Raw genomic sequence first — 22,857 nt, 5'->3', positions numbered from 1 at the left:
CGCACATCCCGGGGAAAACATGCGCGGGGCCTTCCATGAATCGCACGCGTGCACTTGCTTTTTCATGCTTGCGCCACAACTTTCGGCGCACATTTGTTCCATGAATCGGCCCCTTAAACTCTTCAAAACGCATTGCAACACGTAAATAAACCTCTTTCTTCAGCGAGCCCTTTCTACAAGATTCCACTACTGTGTTTTCCACAGTGCCACGCCTCCCTTAATTTAGCGCACATTCTGTGGAGCGTAAATGCTGCGCAGCGCTCTTCATTGGCAATTCCATTGTTCAACTTTGAAAGGAGCTTTCTTTATTTAACTTTTTTACTTTTCCAGTTCATTTCTATTTATTTTGGTCTAGTAACACACGTCACAGAAGGAACGGAAGTAAAGGCCCGGTACGGAAGGGGCAGCATCTGCAGGGATAACATAGGGGACGTGCAGAGAGAAGGAAATGTTAGGTAGCCCTCACCTAAATAGGCGCCAGTCATTGTCATGCTCCCGGACTGACCCTTCCCAAGCACCTCCAAGTAGCTTCTCTCTGCAAAGTACTGGGTCGCAGACTCGCAGTACATGCATAATACAATGCCCTTTGCCGGGTAAGGGTCTGTAGCGCAGCATATGGTCTGCAAGGATGTTTTAAAGTGCCGCAGCCCTACACGAGTGCCCTGTTGTTGGCTGGAGCAGATGTGGAAAATGCTGTACATGAAATTACCCTACTGCAGGGTAGCAATGCACAGTGGTGGCGCGAGTTATGGTTGCTTAGATTACCATAACTGGCGAATTTCTGGGTTTTTTCGGTTTTACTTGCAACCATAGTATGGATAGGTTGATGTTAGTGCAAAGTAAGTGTAACGTCCCTGTAACAAAAGTTTTTGCACTGAAGTTGCTAGGTTGTTCTTAGTGCAACTGAATCATAACGTCCCTTTACCAATGTTTTTTCACTGAATTTGATAGGTTTTTAGTAGGGCACTGTAACCAGACCCTTCCTTTAGCACAGTTTTTTCAGTAAAGGGGATAGGTTTGTAGTAGCGCAACTTAACCATAACGTCCCTTTAACAATGTTTTTTGTTAGTGAATTTATATATACACACAGGGCACACAAACAAATCTAAAATGCAGCAACTACTAATAACATTCAATGTGAAATGGAATCAATTAATATAAGAAACAATAATGCAGGCAAGTAACTTGTTCTATGTCCAACACACAGATTGATGTCAATAAAGGTCAATATCAGCACTTATATGCATCAACTTTGCAAAATTGAGATGGGTGGGAAAGTTTCAGAGTTAGTCAGAACACAACTAGCAACTGTGAATTACAAGTACACTCTCCCAGAGGGATATAGGTAGTCTGTTCCCCAGCAATAAAAGTGTTCACAATAATTAAAAACTATGGAGGAAACCGCTTAACAAAGCCAATAGGATCAGAAGATGGACCTTTGGGAAACCAGGACAGTCAAAGTCAAATTGACAATTCCAGTTCTGATGAAGATCTTCAGAGAAAAGGTTAGTTAACCACCGAGTGGTTCTTGAATAAACACAGGGGAGCCTACCCGATGGTGTACAAGCTGCAAGTCCTAGAACAGAAGAGTAGAGGTCAACTCTCAAATGAAAAGAACAGCACTTCCCAAGTCAGGAAGCCCCAGAAACGGCACAAGGTCATTACAACCCAAGCCGCACAGTACCTTGAAAGCGAAGAAGAAATTGTAGGTGGCTTCCTTCTAGGTGCAAATTTGCAGACCTCCATTCCTGCTCCTTGGTCGAGATGACAAAAGGGGGGACCTATGGCAGGCTTCTGAAGCAGCACTCGGGAGAAGCGTTCGGCAGCAATGGATTCAGCTGACTCCAGCAGCTCTTTGTGGTTTTGACACCTTTTTCTTAGCGCCAAGAAGAAATTAATATTGCTGGTTGGATTCTCTTCACTTACTCCTGCAATCTGGTAAGGGGACTTTTGGTGAAGAATCCATGCCTCTGGAGGTCCACACGGATGCCTGCAAAGTTCCAGCCGGATTTGAGCTTCGGAAGACGATTCACTCATAATGGTCCAGGTACCCCAGGTATTGGGATTCTGCAGCTCAGGAAAGTTACAGCAGGTCGGAGGATGGCCCAAAACAAAGAAGGTATTGAGGCTAGTTGATCCCACAAGACAAAGGGAGGAAGTCGTCCATGGCGGGTCTTCCCTGTTGATGTCAAAACAGGGGCAGTACAGATGCAAGGCTTCACTGGCGCTTTCACAATCCTGGAAGGTGCTGCTGGCGTCTCTGCTTGTCTTCTGCTTCAGATTCCTTGTTCCAGTGATTAACTCTGCCTGTGGTCCCACAATTCTCGCCTTTTATGCTAGATCCCAGTCATTCACACTCTCAGAGCTGTCAACCACCTGACCGGGGATGGGGGGTTGGCTGTCCTCCAGTACAGCCAAGCAGCCAGCCAGTCAGAGAGTGATTTCAGCCAGGCATACCTACCCAGGCATACCTACAGACAAAGGACAGTAAAGTTTGGGACTCCTCTCTCGCTTCCTGCCTTCCCAGACACACTGGAGCCTGGGCAGGCTTCAGGGCTGAAGCCTGCTAAGGGCAAAACTCACAAAGGACTCAGATGTACTCTAAAGGATAGAAGAAAAGCCCAGAAGGAACCAACATATGACAAATGGCAAAAAAGAAGACAGTGACCATTGTGGGAAAAGTGTCACCCAGGGGTGCTATACTGCAGCCAAGAAGTCAACCTGCAAGTAAACTGCACAGAAGGTAGTACAAAGTAACCACTGCCACCAGCCATTTAAAATTAGTCAGTTGTAACAACATGTTACATGAGGAGTGCGAGAAGGAGTTACAATGTAATCCCCTTGCACCCCACAGAGGGTGGTGTGTGCTGGACCCACAAAAGAAAAGGTAAGTAAGATAAAAGTTATCTTACTATTCTTGGGAACTGTAGCTATTGTATTGTTTATTTATATAGCACATCGAACCCAAAGGCAACTGGGCGCATTACAAATTTCGTAGTTACAGAATACATGGACATAAAATACATATACATACAAATAACTTTGGTGGCAGAAATGTACATATTTACAGTTAGATACATTAAATACAGATTCATACTAAGATATGATATACAGGATTTGGTACGTGGATACATGCACATGCGATCACAGGTCTCGGGAGTGCAGCCACTTCTTAGCTTTAATCTTAAATGTGTGGAAGGGAGAAGTGGCTCTTAAGGAATCGGGGATGGAATTCCATAATTGTGCCGTCAATACTGGGAAGCTAGAGCCTCCTGTTTTGAGTTTGAATTTGCGTATTCTTAGGCTATTCGATTGCGCCTTTCTGATAGGTCGTTCTGAGGTGTGTTTGGTGAATCTAATCATGAGGTATAGTGGAGCTTTGTTGGAGATACATTTGTGAATAAGGTTGAGTGATTTGAACTTGATTCTGTCGTTTTAGCGATAGCCAATTGGTGGAGAGGCTTGCATGAGAGATATGCTGATTTTGGTGATGCCTAGGGCAGATCTTAAGGCATTGATTTGCAGAATCTGGAGTTTATTGGTATTGTGTTTACTGGAGCCCAGCTATAGGGCATTGCAGAAGTCCAACTTGGAGAGGATTAAGGCCCTCGCAATCGTGATGCAGCTTTCCGTAGACAGGAAAGGTTTGCATGCATGAATCAGTTTGCAAGTGTAGCTAGTGGCAGAGGCTGTGGCATTGATTGGTTTATTGAAGTTGAGTGCCGAGTCCAAGTAGAATCCTAAAGTCTTTACTTCCTTGGAGACTTTGATCTTAATTCCATCAATGATGACCGAGTGTATTGGGGCGAGAGTTTAGTTAATCTGTTAGGAAATCCAAAGATTAAGAGCTCAGTCTTTTCGTCATTGAGGCATAAACCTTGGGGGAACATCCATGTTTGTATAATGAGCTACATTTTATTGATCATGGTAACATCTTTGTCATAGTCTCCTTGGATGGGGATGAGAATCTGGGTTTCGTCAGCATAATTGGTACATGAGACACCCAGATTGCCAAGTATGTTGAAGAAGGGCTTGGTAAATATATTATACAATGTTGTATAGACACAGGAACCCTGTGGTACTCTGCAAGTAATAGGTACTGGGTCTGCTGCGGCGCAGGGAGATGAGACTCATGGATCGATTATTCAGAAAGGAACTAATCCACGTGCTGGCTTCCTTGGAGAAGTGGGCAGCTGTTTTTACGATGGTTACACAGGGCTGTGTGGTCGACCAGGTCGAACACGGCGGATAAGTCCAGCAGGAGAAGGATGGAGGCGTCTCCTTTGACTTGCCGGTCATCTAGTTGATTCTTTAGGTCAATAAGGGCAGTCGCTGTCCCATGTCTAGGTCTGAAGCCCGATTGGCGGGTGCCCAGTAGGTTATTAATCTCCATGTATGCTGAATCTGGAGATAGACAGCTTTATCGAGAATTTTAAGAAGAAAAGGTACAGTTGTGATTGGCCTGTAATTGGTGGGAATGCTGGGGTCTACGTTTTTCTTTTTAGTAAAGCAGCCGTCAATGACTTAGCTCCTTTCATCACCATATTCATCAATTCCTCTTTCAAATCATGCTTTGCTCCCACCAATCTTAAAGATGCTTTAAGATTGGTGGGAACGGAGCATGATTTGAAAGAGGAATTGATGAATATGGTGATGAAAGGAGCTAAGTCATTGACAGCTTCTTTAATAATAGGTGCTGGACAAGTGTTTCCTAGGCATTTAGAGGGTTTGAGGGAGGTGATGATTTTTGCAACCTCCGAGGTTGAGATAGAGTTGAAATTGAATTGGTGACTGGGTTTGATTTGTTTGTTGGTTCTTTCTAAGGCAATCCTGTGTAATGTAGTTTTCTTAACACAAATTTTCTCTTGGAACATGGTTATTTTATTACGAAGGGCATCTTGGATATCGGTACCACAAGATTTGTTTTTAATGCACGAGTCTCACAAGAAAATGTATTTAAACATTAAGGGAAGTCCAAGGGACTTTTCAGTGACACTGCACATAGGGTGCCGGGTGTCACAAAGCAAAAAGAAGACGCCTGTATTAAATGTATGGAGTTTACCAGACTCCATAAAACAGGAGATTAAAATCAAAGAAGTCGAGAGTCCAGCAAAAGTGCTGTGGGTCTCTCGGGCTAAGGGGAATTAGCACAGAAACTGAAACTTCTCCCTAACAGACGACCTTTCAATGTACATTTGTACTGCCCGTCCCACAGCCAATGGTTCTAGAGCTCTAGCAATATAGCATACGCCTTAGAAAGGAAGGAAAAAATAGTTCCTGAGATGCATGAAACCAGGGTTCGAAATTGAGATTCAATGACCAGGAGCTAAAACCAGTTTATGGGTGTCGGGCATCACCCAGTAAGCAGGAGCAATAGCAGGGAAACCAGTAGCTACCAGAGATGCTCCTTTAACTTTTTGCCCATTTTGTGTTCCAATTCTTGTTTATTAAGATTCTCAAATACTCAAAGTTAATGTCACATTTACATGTTTGGAAGGCACCAGTTGGCATTAGGAGCCAAAGGTAGCTCCTGGTAGCTGTTGATTTCAAACTAACTAGGCTCTACTATGCTAAAGGCAGGAGCTAAATAGCTCCCAGCTTTCCTCAATCTCGAACCCTGATGGAACACTGAATTGGCTTGGGTCTAAAAGAAGGAGGTTTGAGAATATACTCCAAGGACAATTAATGAACATACGGCAGAGAACATGACAAGCACCCAGTTCCCTTAACCTGCGAGCTGAAGAAACAGCTAGTATAAAATGCAACCTTTAAGGTAATCAACTTAAAAGGACACCTGATAGAGAGGTTCAAAGGGAGAGCCCTGAAAAGCCAACAGCACCAAATGGAGATCCCAAAGCAGAGGACCAGGGCACAATGGTGGACGGTCCTTCAACAGGGACTGACAGCCTGGAAGCATAGGATTACACTGAAGCAATACCTCCCCAATGTTCTCAAGCCACCTTTATTGCAACAAGCTGGGTTCTCAAGGATGACACGGTCAACCCAAGGAGAACCCATCCCATAAGAAATCAAGACTTTTCAAGACTTTCAAATGGGTCGCAAGACAGAGCGTGGTGACCCTGCCCAGATCATTTAGAGAAAGTGGCCCAATGTCTGTCAGAGACTTTAAGGGTGGACAACTTGCGTACCCCTGTAAGAGTCCTGCCACATCTGGTGAGATACCCTTGGCAATTAAGCGCTCCCGTTCAGTTTCCAAACTGACAGATGCAGCCTTCTGAGAATGCTCTGAGGCAGGCTGGGCCAACTCAGTGGAGACAGAGAAGTCAGGAAAACCCAAAGAGGACATGAGGAAGGTCACAGAACAAGAGGCAATTACAATTTCCTTTTCCACCGGGCAATCTTCAATATATCCTGAACCCCTTCTTTTTGTAACCTTGACATGACCTGAGGGATCAGGGGAATAAGAGGGAAAAGGTACACCAATTTCTTCAGACATGGAATACATGGAGCATCGCACCCCCAAGCCGAAGGATCAGCGAGATGAGGGCAGAATCTGGGCATCTGAGAGTTAACCTCAAAGGACAATATGCCTAGGCACCGGTGTCCCATGCGATTGCAAATCTGGAAGAACAGCTGAGGTTCGAGACTGAAGTCCTGTGACGATGGCAAGATCCTGCTCAAATAATATGCCTGAAGTATGTCCACTTCAGGGATGTAAGTTGCTGTCAGGGAGGGAGAGATGGATGTCTGCCCACAAACAGATTGACTGGGCCAAGTCTACCAAAGATTAACAAAGGGTCCCACTCTGGGATTGATGCAGCATTTTGCCACGGTCATGCGCTCCTTTCCGGAGAAGACGATGAGCCAACCCCTGAAGTGTCCTATAGCTGCTAGCTCTCTGCAACTGGAGGAGTAGGAGGCTCCACAGCAGACCATCAAACTTACAGAGACTTCAGTGGTAGGAAAGCCCCCAACCCAGGAGACTGGCATCCATGGTTATAGTTATTGGGTATGGAGAAAAGATGACAACCCCTTTAACAGTTTTTCTTCCTTCATCCACCACTACAGAGCCAGCTCTTCCGACATCGGGATCCGGGCGCTTTAATGACCCCGCCTGGGGATTCCACTGTTGCAGCAGGAAGCGCACCAAGGGCTTGAAGTGGAGCCTCTCCCATGGCACTGTGTCAAGCTCCAAATTCTCCTTGGACCCATCAGCACTGGCACACCATTGGATAGGGAGTAGATGAGCAGCCACCTGACCCCTCACATCTTCGGAGCCCGACGAGGAGGAAGAAGAAAGACCCGGTTCTGCATGGTGTTGAATATGACCCCAATGAACTCGAGATGCTGAGTCACGATTTCTTGAAGTTGATTATCCACTCATGGGCTTCCATCTGTGTGCTGTCTTTAACAGAGGACAAGGGGCACAAACTGAAAATGGTTGCTGCCTACACAGAACCTGAGAAACAGCTGGCGTTTGGCAGAAATAGGGATGTGAAAGTAGGCATCTTTCAAATCGATAGCAGCCATAACTCCCAGGGTCATATGACACTGCAAACGGACTGCACCAATTCTATCTGAAAGGTGGTGTGCTGAACATAACAGTTTAGACTCTCCAAATAAAGGCCAGAATTTCCCAAATGGCTTCAGTAGCAGGAACAAAATCTAATCTAATCCATTCCAGAGGAGGGACTCTTGTTATTGCAACGAGGGCCAAGCCCTTGACTGAATGGTGCGATATTGGAGTACACCTTAGTGTTGGTAACAGTGATTTCTCAAAGAAACCTATGTTGTAACTCTCCTGAACAATGTCCAGGAACCATTAATCGGAAATGGTGGATTTCCACTGGCTGACAAATCCCTGCAACCTTCCCCCAATCTGGATCTGGTGACTGTTAGAGCCCTTACCATACTCAGGAAGGAGGTTGTGGCTTGGGAGTGCTCAGGGTTCTAGATGCCTTCAGGATGGCAACTGCTCTTCTCCTGCCCATGCACCTCTGAGGTCTTGGCACAGGAGATGCTTGAGGGAGTCTACAAGGAGTTTTCCAATTAGGCTGTTGCTGAGGCTAAATCGGAAGTGCCAATTTACTGTAATCTTGGACATTTTTATATCACTTCATCTAGTTTAGGCACATAGAACTCTGGCCTAAAAATTGCAGTTATAACAGGGATGCCTCCTAGGCCACATCTACCTTCAGGAATCTCAGCCAGAACTGATGTTGTCCCCCTATAGTGCCAGCAGATGACAATGCTCGCGATCGTATGGTATCACAGGCAAGATCTGACAGCAGTTGGACTGGTCTCTCCATTAATTGAGAGTCTCTCTGATCAGTCAGAAGCACCTTTCACTGCCTTTCATACCGCAAAAAGGAATCACTCAACAAGCTTTGTGTGATACATGTGGCATGGGTAAAGGCCTTTACTGCAAAGTCTGTGGAAGCAAATGTATGCTTCAAAACGGTTTCCACTTTACTATCCACCAGGTCAGCTGGGGTTGCATGCTCAGAAGCCACCACAGTACAGCCTGAAAAAGTAGGCAAGAGTGAATCCATTTTAATAGTGCCAGGATATCCAGTCTTAAAGTTCCTTAAGGGGTACAGCTCAGTGAGGAACTTAGATATTCCGATCTAATCCGGCTCCATCCACTCTTTGGAGTCTTGAGTTGTTCGATTTTGGCATTCACCATAGTAGCGGGTTGTCCCTACTACATATCCAGATACTGGCAGACAGTCCATAAATCTCAGCCATGAAATATCTACAAATATAGGTCTTACCATATTAGAGTATCATCTTCCTGGTCTCCTATGGTAGTCTCCAATCCCTCCCGGGTTCTTTCAAATAGAAGCTCAACCACTAGCTATGGCTGGGAAAGCATTTAGCCAATCCATCATGGCCTGAATCTTATCCTATGGGAGCACAGTAATAGGCGCAGGGACAGTAGTGGAACAATTCTTAGAGTTGTGTTTTCTGTGTCTGTAAGAGGACTGGGAACTGCCAAAACAAAACAAACCCCTTAAAAGCACCTGCTCTGCGGGATGACTAATATCTTTCTTGTGCGTCTGCTCGGCAGGACACCTTATCCCTAGTCGGTCCCCCCAAGAATGCTTTGTGAATCTCGACCGTGGGACAGATCACGGAGGCCTTTCCAAGGAAAGACAAAAAAACAGGAAGGGTCTTTATGGAACCACCCCGAAAGGGACAGGGCAAAGTATACATACAAGAGGGAAATTAACATTTGCTTGCGAAAGGGTCTGCCTATGGCCAGAGGCATTCATAAGTATTGGACTGGGACGAAGAAGACGGAACAAGGAGGTAATGGGCTTTTCCCTTCTTTCCTATAAGACAGCATTATTAAAACTATCCAAGATGGAATACACTGAGCTGCAGGAGGAGATTGGAAGGTTTTGCAAGATGGAGATGAACTAGGTAATATGAGCATTTTGCTGGTGTTACATTTTTCTAAGGGAGGTTTAGTTTTCCCATCTTTAATTCTCGGGTGAGCTTGATTATGGTTCTTAAGACATTATCAGAAAAAAAGAACCTAAGTTAGTGTTAAAGGGTGTGATGCTGGAAATGTATTGGAGGGACAGGGCCTCCCTGTCCTTGTCCTGTAGTCCTTTTTCATATGTGTTCTGTATTGTTTTCTGCCCAGCAGTCCATGTGAGACTCCTGGCAGTGCAGCTCTTCCTATTTTTGGTTTGGTGTACAGACCCTTGGCATACCCTTATGGGACCCATGGGTGGGGATACAACCCCGTGCCCCTAGTGTATGTTTTTGGGCACCCGTGTGTGACCCACAGAGCAGGGTATGGGCTGGTGGCAGCTCCATGTTGAATTTGACAGGCACTCCGAGTTTCCTCCATTTTGGGGATACCCAGGCCCTGTCATTGGAATCAGTTGATTCCTGATAGGAAACAAGATAGCCCCTGTGGCCTAACTGTTGCCGGTTACCTACCTGTTTTTCCCCAAAGTCCTGAGAAGCCCTGCCTCTGTCCCTTCCCCCTGACTGGCTGTTGGGTGGAAGTTCCATATATGGTATTGTGGGGAAGTCCAGGCCAGACTGGCTGGAGCCTTCCCAGTGACTGTATGTTGTGGGTACACCCTTGGGGTGGGACCTGGGTGAATGGAGTGGATGACCAATATGAACTTCTTGTTATGGGTGTCTAGTTTCTGGTATGTGACACAAAGACTGAGACAGCCCTGCCCAAAACTGGTATGAATGCAGTGTCTAGTGCTGAATGGCTGGGTACTTGTCCCAATACACATTCCCTGTTGTGAGTGTCTGAGAGGGAGGAGGATGGCCTGAATGCACTGTAAGCCCGATTGGCTGCCTGACTGCGGAATGCCCTTCTGAGTGATTGGTTGCCTTAGTGTGACCCAGCAGGATGAATGAGAGACAGAACAGTATATCTGGGGGCCTCTCACTGCTAGAAATCGTTCAGAAGCTGTAGAACTGATGCTTAATCTCAAAGCCGAGCCCGAAGAAGAAGGTTAACTGCTGTTACCTTCACCGCAATCCAAAAGCTGCCCTGATGTCGAGACTGATCCTAGAGAGGACCTGGCTAGGAGACCTCTTACCGAGCTACGAGGGACCATCGTGCACCACTAACCTTCCCCGAAGCGCCCTGGAAGTCAGCCTTCAAAAGACTGTCAACCAGACCGCCGAGGAGAACGAAGAGAAGCACCGGACAGCCGTCCACTGTTGTCGACCAGGGTTTGCAGGTTTCCTATAACCACTGGAGGCCCATCAAAGCTGTGTTGCCCAGAAGCGGGAACTGCTTGCTGCCGAGCCACCGCTGACCGGAGCCGCAACGCTCCATTGATTAAGACCCTTTGAATCCAAGGATGCTCTCGCCGCCCTGCCAGAGAAAGTCGAGACTGCCGAGGAGCATTCGCCGGTGGGTTTCCCGCCATCCACAGACCACAGAGATGCCGACGACTCGACGCCCTTGCTGGGCCAAAGTTCTGCAGTGACTCTTTGGTGCAACGCAATATCGTCGTGGAGGTGTACGGCACGCCTCATCCCTGCAGGACGCCCCGGATTGATCGTCGACGAGCACCGCTAGGACCGGAGCTGCTGCCTTAACGCCTTTGTTCATCATTTCTTCGAGGGATCTCAACGATCTGTGGCTCCTGCTTTAAAGGGAGCCGCTCAAGAAGGATCCGTCGACGACTGCTATTCCAGGCACATTGGGGTGGTAGAACTATTTTAGAAGGACATAAGAGTCATATAAACAATATATGGACTGGGCTTTTATTATATCTTTATTTACAGGTTGCCCAGGTGGGGGGGAGGATTCTCATAGTGTCCTGGGGGAATAGCTCAGCGGCAACGTGCCCGCCTTGGAAACAAGACGACACAAAGCAGCACAGGTTCGATCCCCGGGCCCGCGCTTAGAAACCTCTGGGTATTAAGTGCGTTATAAATGTGCAACTAAGGGACATATTCCTGTAACAGCGCCTCGATGCCCCGGGCTGTGTGAGCGCTTTAAAAATGCAAATAAATACAGAACTGTGCCTGGTGATAGCGGCCCAGTATTCTGCCCATTGTTTTAACCAACCTACTTTCCTGGTATGTTATGTTACTTGGCATTCATACAGCGCTCTATATATCATTTGTATGACTTCAAAGCGCTGGCAGGTTGAACGCCCTCGGGAACCGCAGTTCGGGCCAGTAGAGATAGGTGGTGTCATAGGGTGCGTGGGTGCACCAGTTATGTGTGCAGCTCATGTAATTGTCGGATGATAGCTGCATCCTAGCGTTAGGTGTGGTGTTGAAGACAATAGTTGGATGTGTTTGCAGTCTGGAGGTTGGAGATCTAGACTGGGTTTGGCTGCGTTAGGCCTGAAGGACGCTTATGTGAGCAGCTAGGCCTGAGTGTCATGGGATAGCTGCATTTTATTAGGCGGATTAGGTGTTCATGGGTTAGTGTTCGTATGTGAACAGCTAGGCCGAATTAATCAGGGGTAGAGCTGTGTTCTGGCTGTGTGATGGTGTATAGATGAGAGTATGATTAGTGATGGGATAAGAGTGATCGTTCATCTTTAAAGCGCCCGAGAACACCCACATGAACAGGATGGCAGGGAACGCATCGACACATGGACACACAGTGACAGTGGGTTGGTTTTATGGTGACAGGAGGGGGAATACGTATATATAACGGCGTGGGGGACAAGAAAGCAGAGTACAACAGTGACACATGGGTACGGTGGGCACATATGGTGTCAAGAGGGTTGGGTGATATATTGGGATACATAGCGACTTAACAGGAACAGGATGGCAGGGAGCGCAGCGACACATGGACAGGCAGTGACAGAGAGCTGGGATTACAGTGATAGGGTAGGACATAGGGATGTACAACGACCGCATGGGGATAGGACAGCAGGGTACACAGAGGCAAGTGCGTGGGGTCACACGGGAGCTAGAGGGTAGGGTAATTTCATCCATTCCATCAATCAATCCATTCTATCCCTGCATCCGTCCATTTCTTCTATTTCTTTATCAATTCATTCTAGCAACTATCCATTCTATTGATGCATCAGTCCATTTATTTCTTTTCATCTCCTATGTTATGTTATGTTAAAGGTACTTATATAGGGCACTGTCACCAACAGAATTGGTCCCCAGGCGCTCTCCTATGTCTATTGTTGGTTCACTTTATTAACTGATTTGTATCACTTTTGAACTGAGTACAGTTGAAAAGTTTTAATGGAATCAAAGAGTAATTGTGTACTACATAGAAAATGTATATATTTACCATTTTAGCTTATCTTGAGCACAAAGTGTGTTATTGTGTTTGTGTGCATAACTGAACGTATTTATATAAAGAACTGTGTTTTCACTAACATAGTATGTGGACATTCCTTGGTGGGTGTTTGGGGACTACACTGTACTTAACCTCTTAAGTGCCATTGAGGTTCCCCCCCAGTGCCAATGGTTTTTTTTTAAAATCGCGGTATTCACCGCCCAAACCCGCCAGCATTTCCCCCCTCATTAACCCCTTAAGTGCCACCGCCGAGCCGGCTCGTCGGTGGCAACCTGGAGCGGTTTTTACCGACGAGCCGGCTCGTCGCTGGCATTTAAAGGGTTAAGAACCAGCCTGCATCACCTCCTGAGAGCTTAAGCCTTGATTGCTCTTCCACGCTTACCAAATAGAGAATCTTGGCTGGGGTGCTATGTGCCTCTACTCTGCCATATAGGGAGCAGGAGTACAGACACCCCCTCCAGTCTTTACAAAGGGCACTTTAGCCGTAATGGGCAGCAGTTGAAATTCCAGTAATCAAAGTCAATTTTGTTTGTATTTTTATTTAAAGGGAAATATTTTGCTTTGGTCCTATTTGTTTTGTATCCAAAGAAGCAGCTGAATTGATCAACTAGCCTATGGAGGGATGGAACAGAACCACTCTGCAGAAAATCTTCAGGAGTATGTTGTCGGCAAATAACAGAAGTTTCTGTTTTGTTTCTTGAGAGGGAACATGACCTTAACACAAGTTCGGAAGAACACCCTATCCCTATTAGGTGTCACTGTCCCTAGGTAGGAGGTGGTGCACCGCCTATCTAAAAGGAAAGGAAGAGGTACTAACCCTACTTCTACAATGTATATAGTTCCAGTAAAGGTAAGTGAATAAAATGGTTGAACCAAATCTACTATATCTCCATGGACATTCCCTGGAGGACTTTTTCTTTATGGGGTACAATTGCCATATGTTTGCTTTATTCACCACCAGCAGGGGTGTGTTCAAGAAGTGTAGACCTGATGACTTAATGGGGTTCAACACAAGACAAAACACAAAAACACTTGGTTGTGCTAAAAGACAGTTGTGAAATTTGTATTTTTTTTAAAAAAATGATGGTAATTCCAGGTAAAGAGACCTCTATATTGTTGTATGAAAGGTACTCTATTAACGACAGAATGTCGTGTAAAGCCGAATGGCGTTGTGTGGTGATATGGCACCAGTCAAAAGAGGAGAGCCTGTATCTCCACTAAAAGCTATTCCTTAGGTTGCTGTATCCCGTATTTCCTTATATTCTGTTGTTAATAGAGTACCTTACATACAACGATATAGAGGTCTCTTTGCCTGGAATTATCATCAGGTTTTAAAAAAAAAAACAAATTTCACAAATTTCACAACTGTCTTTTAGCACAACCAAGTGTTTTTATGTGTTGTGTTTTGCTTGTGTTGAACCTCATTAAGTCATCAGGTCTACACTTCTTGAACACACCCCTGCAGGTGGTGAATAAAGCAAACATATGGCAATTGTACCCCATAAAGAAAATGTTATCCATAAATGTTATGGAGATATAGTAGATTTGGTTCAACCATTGTAGTCACTTACCTGTACTGGAACTATACACATTGTAGAAGTAGGGTTAGCACTTCTTCCTTTTCTTTTTAGATAGGCGGTGCACCACCTCCTACCTAGGGACAGTGACACTTAATAGGGATAGGGTGTTCTTCCGCTTAGGGATGTTTTTAGCAAACACATTTGATGGTAACTATCAAAACCAGTTCCTAAAAGCATTTGAGTATGCTCCTTGAAGGTGTTCGTATGTGATTTAACCATTATTGTACCTAACACTTTTAGGTTATTTGTCCTTCTCAACCTGATTCCCCGATTGATGTTATGCTTGACACAAGTTCTGCATTAAAGCATTTTTTATGGGCACACAGAAAATAGGTTTTGTAACGGTGTATCCTTTATAAGCAGTAATGTTATGTTGTTGAATGCAGAGCATTCAACCTTTTGGAAAATAAAGAGTTTATCAAATAAAGACAGGTTCAAAAGGGCCAGTTTGCACTTGTCACAAAGAGGACTGGACCAAATGGTGGACCACTAATTAAAAATGTTTGGTTTGTTGAATGGTATGCTAATATTATACCTTTTGTATCAAAGAGTACTTTGGCACCAGAAATACACAAACACAAATGTGTGTGTTGTATTCAAGGAGCAGGTTCTTTAATACACATGTACGTGGCTCAATACAAATGAATATCACAAAGGCCTTTTTCAAATTTCTGTAGCGTCAGAAAAATATTCCAGAGTAAACGAAAGAGGTGAAAGATGAAAGTTGGTGCAATCAGATGAAACAAGCCTTTAGTTAAAAAAAAAAACTATTTAAAAAACTCAATGACATACGGATTTGCATCTCCCCACCTTCAGCTCAAAATGAATCCTACATGGGCAACCCAAAAGACCACCCCCCATATATCTGGTAACAAAATGTGAAATCCTGACAGAACTGGTAATTTAATGGAAAAGCAGGGGGAGAGCAAGCCATGCCTAAGGAATATGGTCCTTAGGGACATATCTTCAGAAGAGACAACATCAATAGCTTTGCATTTGAATCCAACTAATTGTATGGGAGATCCCTGCAACTCATAGATTATTAAATCCTGTATTGATGCATTGGCTCTTAAGATCACCAAGATTGTGAACTACTGTTTTTGCTAATCCGCCATTCCAGATATTTTAAAACAGGTCTGCGTCACTTCACTGACTAAAAAGCCATCCTTGGACCCAGATAACATAGGGAACAACAGACACATTTCCAATGTGCCATTTCTTTTGTAAGTAATGGACCAGGCTGCCAAAAACTGCAAGATCATTTATAAAAAAAATCTGATTGTAGCAGATAGGTAGTCTGGGTTAAAACCCCATGGTGGAAAGAAATGGCATTGCTGGATTTTAAAGATAGTTTGTTGCAGATTTCTGGCGAGGGTTAAAAGCACAGGTTGGCGTGGTTGAATCTGTCAGCAGCTTTTGACACCCTTGACCTACTTAGTTGATTGGAGGAGGTCACTGCACTATATAAACAGGTAGAGCATCAAACAGAACATCTAGAGTCACAGTGGGTGTTTGCTGTTTGGACCCGGAGTTACTCACCTCCGGAGTACCGCAGGGTTTTTGCACCTTGTGACTGCTTTTCAACATATATATTAAACCATTACATGACGTGTTGACAGAGAGAGAAAATGTATTTAAACATTAAGAGAAGTCCAAGGAAGTTTTACATAGGGTGCTGGCTGTCATAAAGCTAAAAACAGATGCCTGTATTAAACATATGGATTATGAATTACGCCAATGATATTCAATTAGTATTTTGGCTGGTTGGCCGAAATGAGGACAACATGGTATATAATAGGGAGACGTTTCAGGATATCTCGGGATGGATGCCTGCAAATTGTCTAGTACTTAATCAAGCCAAGTCAGAAATCCTGGTTTTACCATCACCTCAGACAATCTTCAAAGAGCTTCCTATATTTGTTGTTTTGGATTAACAGGATGCACTGTGCAAGTTGTTGGCCATGCCAAAACTCTTGGGATAATTTTTGATTCCACTCTGTCCTTTGCTGCCCATTTTGGCAATTTGTTGAGCTCTGCACATTATCATCTGATGATCATGAGAAAGATCAGACACCTAATTTCAGAAGATAAGTGTGCCAATATAGCCTGTGCCATAATAGAGGCAAAACTGGACTACTGCAACAGTTTCTTTGCAGGACTAAAAAAGCAGTCCATCAGACGTTTTCAAATCCTACAAAATGCCACTGCCAGCGCCCTTATAAAGTCAAATGGCCGAACTTTTATGTCCCCATCCTTACAAGCTTCATTGGCTTCCCATTTGTTCCCAAATTAAATTTAAACTTTTTACTCTAATCGACAAAACACTTTATGGTCAAACCTGTGATTATTTTAAAAAAAGAGATGGCATCTTTATATGAATTTAGGAAATAATTTAAAACCTTTCTGTTCGGAACCATTTCATTAACTCTCGGAAGTTGCATGATGGTTGTGTGCTGTGAAACCCAGTTCAAACAAACATAAAAAACATAAAAATATAGCCAATGGAAATAGTTGATCGTCACGCGCCTCTAAGATGGGTTAATACACTTGGATTTGACAAATATACTTTTCTCAATTGGTAGTTTATCAGTTCACTAATTCAAAGTGATATGTTCACTACTAATCTTTTTTGATCTGCAATAATGTGAAGAATTTGGTCCTAATAAAACATACAGAACAAAAGTATGGCATGCAAATAATAATGCTATAAAATGTGCAGTACTCACATCATGGTGATCCTCCACCACCCACACAGGCAGATGCTGGTATGCTCGCAAGGGACGGCTGGGGGGACCCTCAGCACAAGTGGTGCTCATTGTGGGATACTGCTTTTCAAGACTTTCTGGATAGGGTTGCAACTTCTTACTTGGGAGCCACACAAAAGTAAGCAGAGCCAGAGGTTCTGTGGGAATATAGTGATCACACAATGACTATAGTTGTTGGTCAGATGAACACTTCAGTGCTCCATGATCGAAAAGTTAGCTACACATATAGTCTGACTAATACAGTGTATTGAAATTGGTGCATGAAAATAATATAGTCAATTAATGATGAATACATTACAATGCATTTTCTCAACAGAGATATACCGACAACATAGTTTGGGGTGTTGGTAGGGAGGTGGTTTCAATATTCCATTTTGTATTAGCCAATGGAGCAGACAGTTCTCCTGATGACATTGTCAAAAAGGATGAATTCAGCTGGCAACCCTAAAAGCAAACACGGAAGGGGAAAAACAAAGACAAGGGGTACCGGCGGAAGGAGTACAATATGAAAAAGACAAATATATTTCATAACATTTCAATTAATCAAGAAAGCATGCATATAAAGGCTCCACATTTGATCCAAAGCTGCCTATCCTGCCTACGAACTGACAAATTACAATGTATAAAGAGACCCACTTCTATGCAGCATACTATTAAAGGAGGAGGGAAGGGAATGCACATTTCTTTGCACCAACGAGGGCCACAGAAAACACAGGGCAGCCACAGTTCATTTGAGCAGTCTATGATAGAATGGGAGTACAGCTATAATAGGCAATACATTCATAGGCTTGGTACAGACATACAGTTCTAGTAACTTATCATAAAGATAATGAAACCTAAACCAGATTACCCGACGATCACGGATATTACATGTGGAGAGGCTATTGAGGCCAACCAGTTAGCATTGGGTTATGCTTAATTCTACATGCTGTTACTGGCTCCTACATTTTTAAAAGAGAGAGCCTCTCTTCTGCTGCACAATAAAATACAACTTGATATCTTAAGGACAACCAGGCTCACCAATCATGGAGAAACAGGCTCTGAGCACTTTTCCAGTTCGTAAAGACCAACTAGATCGCCATGGCTATTAAAAGGTCTAGTAGTTTCCCTGGTATGGTGTAGTTGTGGATGGATATATATGAACTGGAAAATAGTGGCCGGGAGAGAGACTTCCCCAGAGATTGCCAATATCACTGCAATGATCTTTCAAACAGTCCAAAAGGACCCATGGATATTTGATGTAATCTTCTTAAAGGTACTAGTTTGTTACTTGCAATGCTAATAATCAGTGTTATGCTGTTGTATGGCTTGATGTGACCTGTCAGTTGTCTATAGTGTGCTTGACTAACAGAGATGGATCAAGAGGCACAGCATATCTAGACCAGAGCTCAGCTTATATTGGGTTGTCTGCCTCAAGACCCATGTCTCCAGCGGGATTGCAGTTTCGGTGGCATTCTGGCCCCATGATTTTGCAGGATGTTATGTAGTTGACAGTCAAGGTGAACCCAGGAAGAGTTTATGTCCTTCATGCAGTTTGCTTTTAAGCTGGCCACCTTCCATCCACTCTTCTACTCAGAATAGAGTTGTACTTGTATCAATTTCTGGAGTCATTCTGGTCAACATAATTCTAGGACATGATCAATTTCTCACTTTTAATGATTTCCTTTTCAAGTTCCCTCACTCTAGCACTGAACCATGGTTATTATGGTATTTATTATTACGCATGGACCTAGCTTCGAGAAGCAATGGAGTGCTTTATAGAAGAATACAACAACACAGAAACAACAGCACTTTACAGAGGTATACAACAATACAGATATACAGCAGGGGTAGGGTACAGAGGGGCACAGAAGACAGGTACAGCTGTACAGGGTGGTGGGGTGGGGAGGAGAGGGCGGCGTCTAGCAAGTCAGGTGGCATGGGGGTGACACGATGGCCTAGCTGTTGAGGAGAGACTCCTTGAAGAGGTGGGTCTAGAGTTATTTTCTGAATTGTAGGAGCTTGGGAGCAAGTCTGGTGCTGATGGGGAGGAGGTTCTATAGTCTTTGGGTGTAGGCACAGAAGAACAAGTCACTTTCCCCTGGTAACGTTCTTTTGACCAGATGTTCCTCTTACGTATTCCTCTCCTTTGATATACTGTGATATCCTGCTTGCAGCTCGGAAACGTTTCTCAGCAGAGGGCGTTGTGTGTCGTCGACCTAGTGTCTTCGAGGGCCTGCGTCCGCCTCCAGTATGACGTCGATGCTGGTATAATAGGCACGCACTGTGCCTGTTGCCTCAGTTCGTGTTTTTCCTCTCACCAGCACAGCAGTCTTGAAGATAAGAAATACTGGGGAGGAAGATGTACATCACAGAAACTCCTTCTTGGCAGAGGGGATGGTTGGGGGGGATGAGGAATACGTCAGAGTAACATCCAGTCGAAAGAACGTTACCAAGGGTAAGTAACTTGTTCTTCGAATGGATTGTGTCCTCCCATGTATTCTTCATCTTAGATATTCTCCCATAGCAGTGTTTTGCAGGAGGTGGGAAAGAAGAGTTTAATTTTGATTTACGCTGTGTAAAACAGCCTTTCCAAATCTGGATTCTCGGCCCGATAGGGAATCTTAACAGTAGTGCTTAGCAAATGTATGCACAGAATACCATGTGGCAGCATTGCAGATGTCCTGCAATGGTACCCTTCTCCGGAGGGCTGAAGACGTGGCTAAATCTCTAGTTGAGTGGGCCCTTAGACCTTCAGGAACCTCCTTCCCAGTCAAGTTGTAACATTCAGATATACACAGTATAATCCACCGAGACAGCGTTTGTTTAATAACCGCCTGTCCCATTCTCTGGCCCGTATAACCAACAAAAAGTTGGTTGTCCAGTCTTATCTTGGAAACCCTGTTAATATAAAAAGTTAAGGTTCTTCTAGGGTCAAGTCTGTGTAACCTCTCCTCTTTAGATGGATAGGGTGGAAAACCGATAAGACACATTTTTGCATCAAATGAAATCCAGACACTATTTTTGGCAGAAAAGAAGGACAAACCCTCAAAACGACCTGGTCTTTGTGGAAGACCGTGAATGGCGGTTTAGAAGAGAAGGCCTGAAGCTCGCTCACTCTGCGAGCAGAGGTAATGGGCGATCAAGAATACTTTCTTCAAAGACAACATCCCAAGTGGACAAGAATTTAATGGTTCGAATGGGGAACCCATCAGGAAGCTCAAAACCAGGTTGAGATCCCAGACTGGACCAATAAATGGAACCAGCGGGAAGATGCTGGACAATCCTTTTAAAACCTGCATGACAATAGGAACCTTGAAGTAGGAACCTTTTTCAGGAGAGTGCTTGAAAATGGACAGCGCGGCCAGATAGCCCTTGGCCGTAGCAACCTGTAGACCCTGATGAGTTAGATGTAGGAGAAAAGACAAAACCGATGGTGTGTCACAAGAGAATTGATCCATTCCTTTATCTCTACACCAGCTGCAGAACTTGTTCCAACAGCAGAGGTATGGAGATTTCTTCTGCAAGGTCCCAATCTTTGTACCTCAATCTCTCAGAAACCATCCATGTAGGTTGAGGGTCCCGATCTCTGGATGAAGAATGCAATCTCCCTCTTGCGAGAGGAGATCCTCCCTTTCTGGAAGACTAATTGGAGGGCAGTTCCGGGTACCATGTCCTCCTGCCCCACTCCGCAGCAATCAGGATTGTGGATTTCCGAAATTTCCTCAGCCTCCTCAGAACATGAGGAATGATGAGGACTGGCGGAAACACCTACAGAAGTGGAAACTCCCAGTCCACCATGAACGCGTCCCCTAGTGCTCCTCTCCGAGGTAATTCCCTTGAGCAGAACCAGTCACACTTCCTGTTGACACTGAATGCAAACAGATCCACTTGATGGGTTCTCCAAAGGACGAAGATCTTTTGAAGGACTTCCTGAGCTAGCTCCCACTCGTGGGAGACAGTGCTCTGCCTGCTCAGAGTGACTGCAGCAGTGTCTTCCTCTCCACCCAGATGAACTGCAGACCGAGAGATTTCTTCTTGCAGTGCCCAAAACGAGAGCTGCATCGCCGCTCTGCATAGTGGTAGTGACCCTACACCCCCCCTCGCATGTTAAGGCATGACCACTTTGTTGTCCATCATTATCACAGCATTCTTTCCCTGTACAGAGGGCAGAAAGGCCATCAGCGCTAGTCAGATAACCTTTTAGAGCAGAGGGCAGATATGCAGTTTGGACAACAACAGAGACCAGCGTCCGCTGATCGTCAAACTGTTAGTGTGACCCCCCCAACCTGAGAGGGAGGGGTCTGTAACCACTGTACTCTTCCGGCCATGGCTGCCAAACGGGATCCCCCTTGAACACATTCGTCTTGATGGCTCACTACAGGAGATCCTGCTCGACACTGCTCGGGATCCGTACCAGAACCGCAATCCTGCTGACCACTGAGTCCTGAGGGTCCACTGAAGGGACCTCATCCATAGGCGGCCTCTAGGATTCCATGAGACTGAGCAACCTCAGAAAATCGAAGGCTGGAAGATTTGCTTACCATCTGTGATATGTGGATAGCACTTATTTCGGGTGGTGAAGCTTTCCCCAAGGAAGAGTTCCATACAGCTCCAATGAATTGCAGCTTTTGGGACGGTATCATGTGAGACTTCTTGAATTTGAGGGAGAAGCCCAGTATCTGGAGAGTGCGACAGGTGCTGTCTAGATGTTCCAGAGCCTGCTCGGGTGAACAGGCTCTGATCAGCCAACCGCCCATCTAGGAGTAGATGAGAATCCTCCCCTATGTAGATTTGCTGACACCATCGCCATCAGCTTGGCGAATACCCTCAGGCGGAGGTCAGCCTGAATGGCAGTACTCGAACCTGATAGAACTGCCAACGGCGAATCTCAGGTATTTTCGGTGCTCGAGGTGAATTGGCACATAAAAATAAGCATCCTGAAGATCCAATGACACCATCCAATCCTGGAGTTGAAGTGCCTGGAGAATCTGCAAAAGATTGACCATCTTGAACCTGACCTTCTTGAAGAACTTTTTCAAGCATCTCAAGTCCAAGATGGGTCGCAACCCTATGTCCTTTTTCGGGATCAGAAAATAAGGAGAGTACCAGCCTTGATTTCTTTCTGCTAAAGGTACCTGCGCGATTGCACTCCAACAGAGCCTGAACTTCCTGTATGAGGAGCGGATCTGATACTTCGAAGGACTGGCCTCTTGAGGGGCAGTTTGGTGGTCTCTTCAGAAAGGGGAGCAAGTAGCCATTGGCGACAGTTTGCAGAGCCAGAAAATGTCAGTGCACACCACTTTTCAAATATCAAAAAATTCTAAATCTTAAAACCTAGTTAAGGAATCCTTAAGGCGCAGGGGAGGAACTGTGGTCCTGGCACAGAACCACCACAAAATACAAAGAAGAGAAGATCCAAATGCAGAATCCTCCCATCCCCTGCACACTTTCAAATGCTGCACAAAACAGACAAAATTCTAGTAAGAAAATATCCACATTTTATCGCAGAAGTTGATCAATCAGAAAAATATTCATGTAGTTTTTATATCGAAAAATAGGATTTTAATAACCATAAATAACAAAATAATACAGTGAACAAGTCCGCTTTTTTTGGCTGACGCGTTTCGAGGTCTGCACCTCTTCTTCCTGAGCCTTAAGGACTGCAAAGAAAAATTCAGACAAGTTAACCCAAACATGGTTTACAGAATAGTATTCATCCAAACATGACTTACAGTCTATGTAACTGATAGGTTTAGGAGTAATGTATTAAATAAAGCATTATGGATATCTCATTTTAGTCATG

General features: G+C 44.7%; 1 protein-coding gene across 1 annotated transcript in view; it reads right to left on the bottom strand.

The window, feature by feature from the left end:
* The window catches only part of C5PH5orf22 (chromosome 5p C5orf22 homolog), a 746,374-nt gene that overhangs the window by 565,134 nt on the left and 158,383 nt on the right, over window positions 1-22,857 (bottom strand). Inside the window, exon 2 of the mRNA XM_069613612.1 lies at window positions 17,034-17,209. Within this exon, the coding sequence (XP_069469713.1) occupies window positions 17,034-17,123 (90 nt within the window). The 5' untranslated portion in view covers window positions 17,124-17,209. The remainder of the gene's footprint in view (window positions 1-17,033; window positions 17,210-22,857) is intronic.

This window comes from Ambystoma mexicanum, chromosome 5p (assembly GCF_040938575.1).
Source record: "Ambystoma mexicanum isolate Mex_15411 chromosome 5p, UKY_AmexF1_1, whole genome shotgun sequence".
NCBI lineage: Eukaryota > Metazoa > Chordata > Amphibia > Caudata > Ambystomatidae > Ambystoma > Ambystoma mexicanum.
This window is presented reverse-complemented; position numbering and strand designations above follow the sequence as displayed.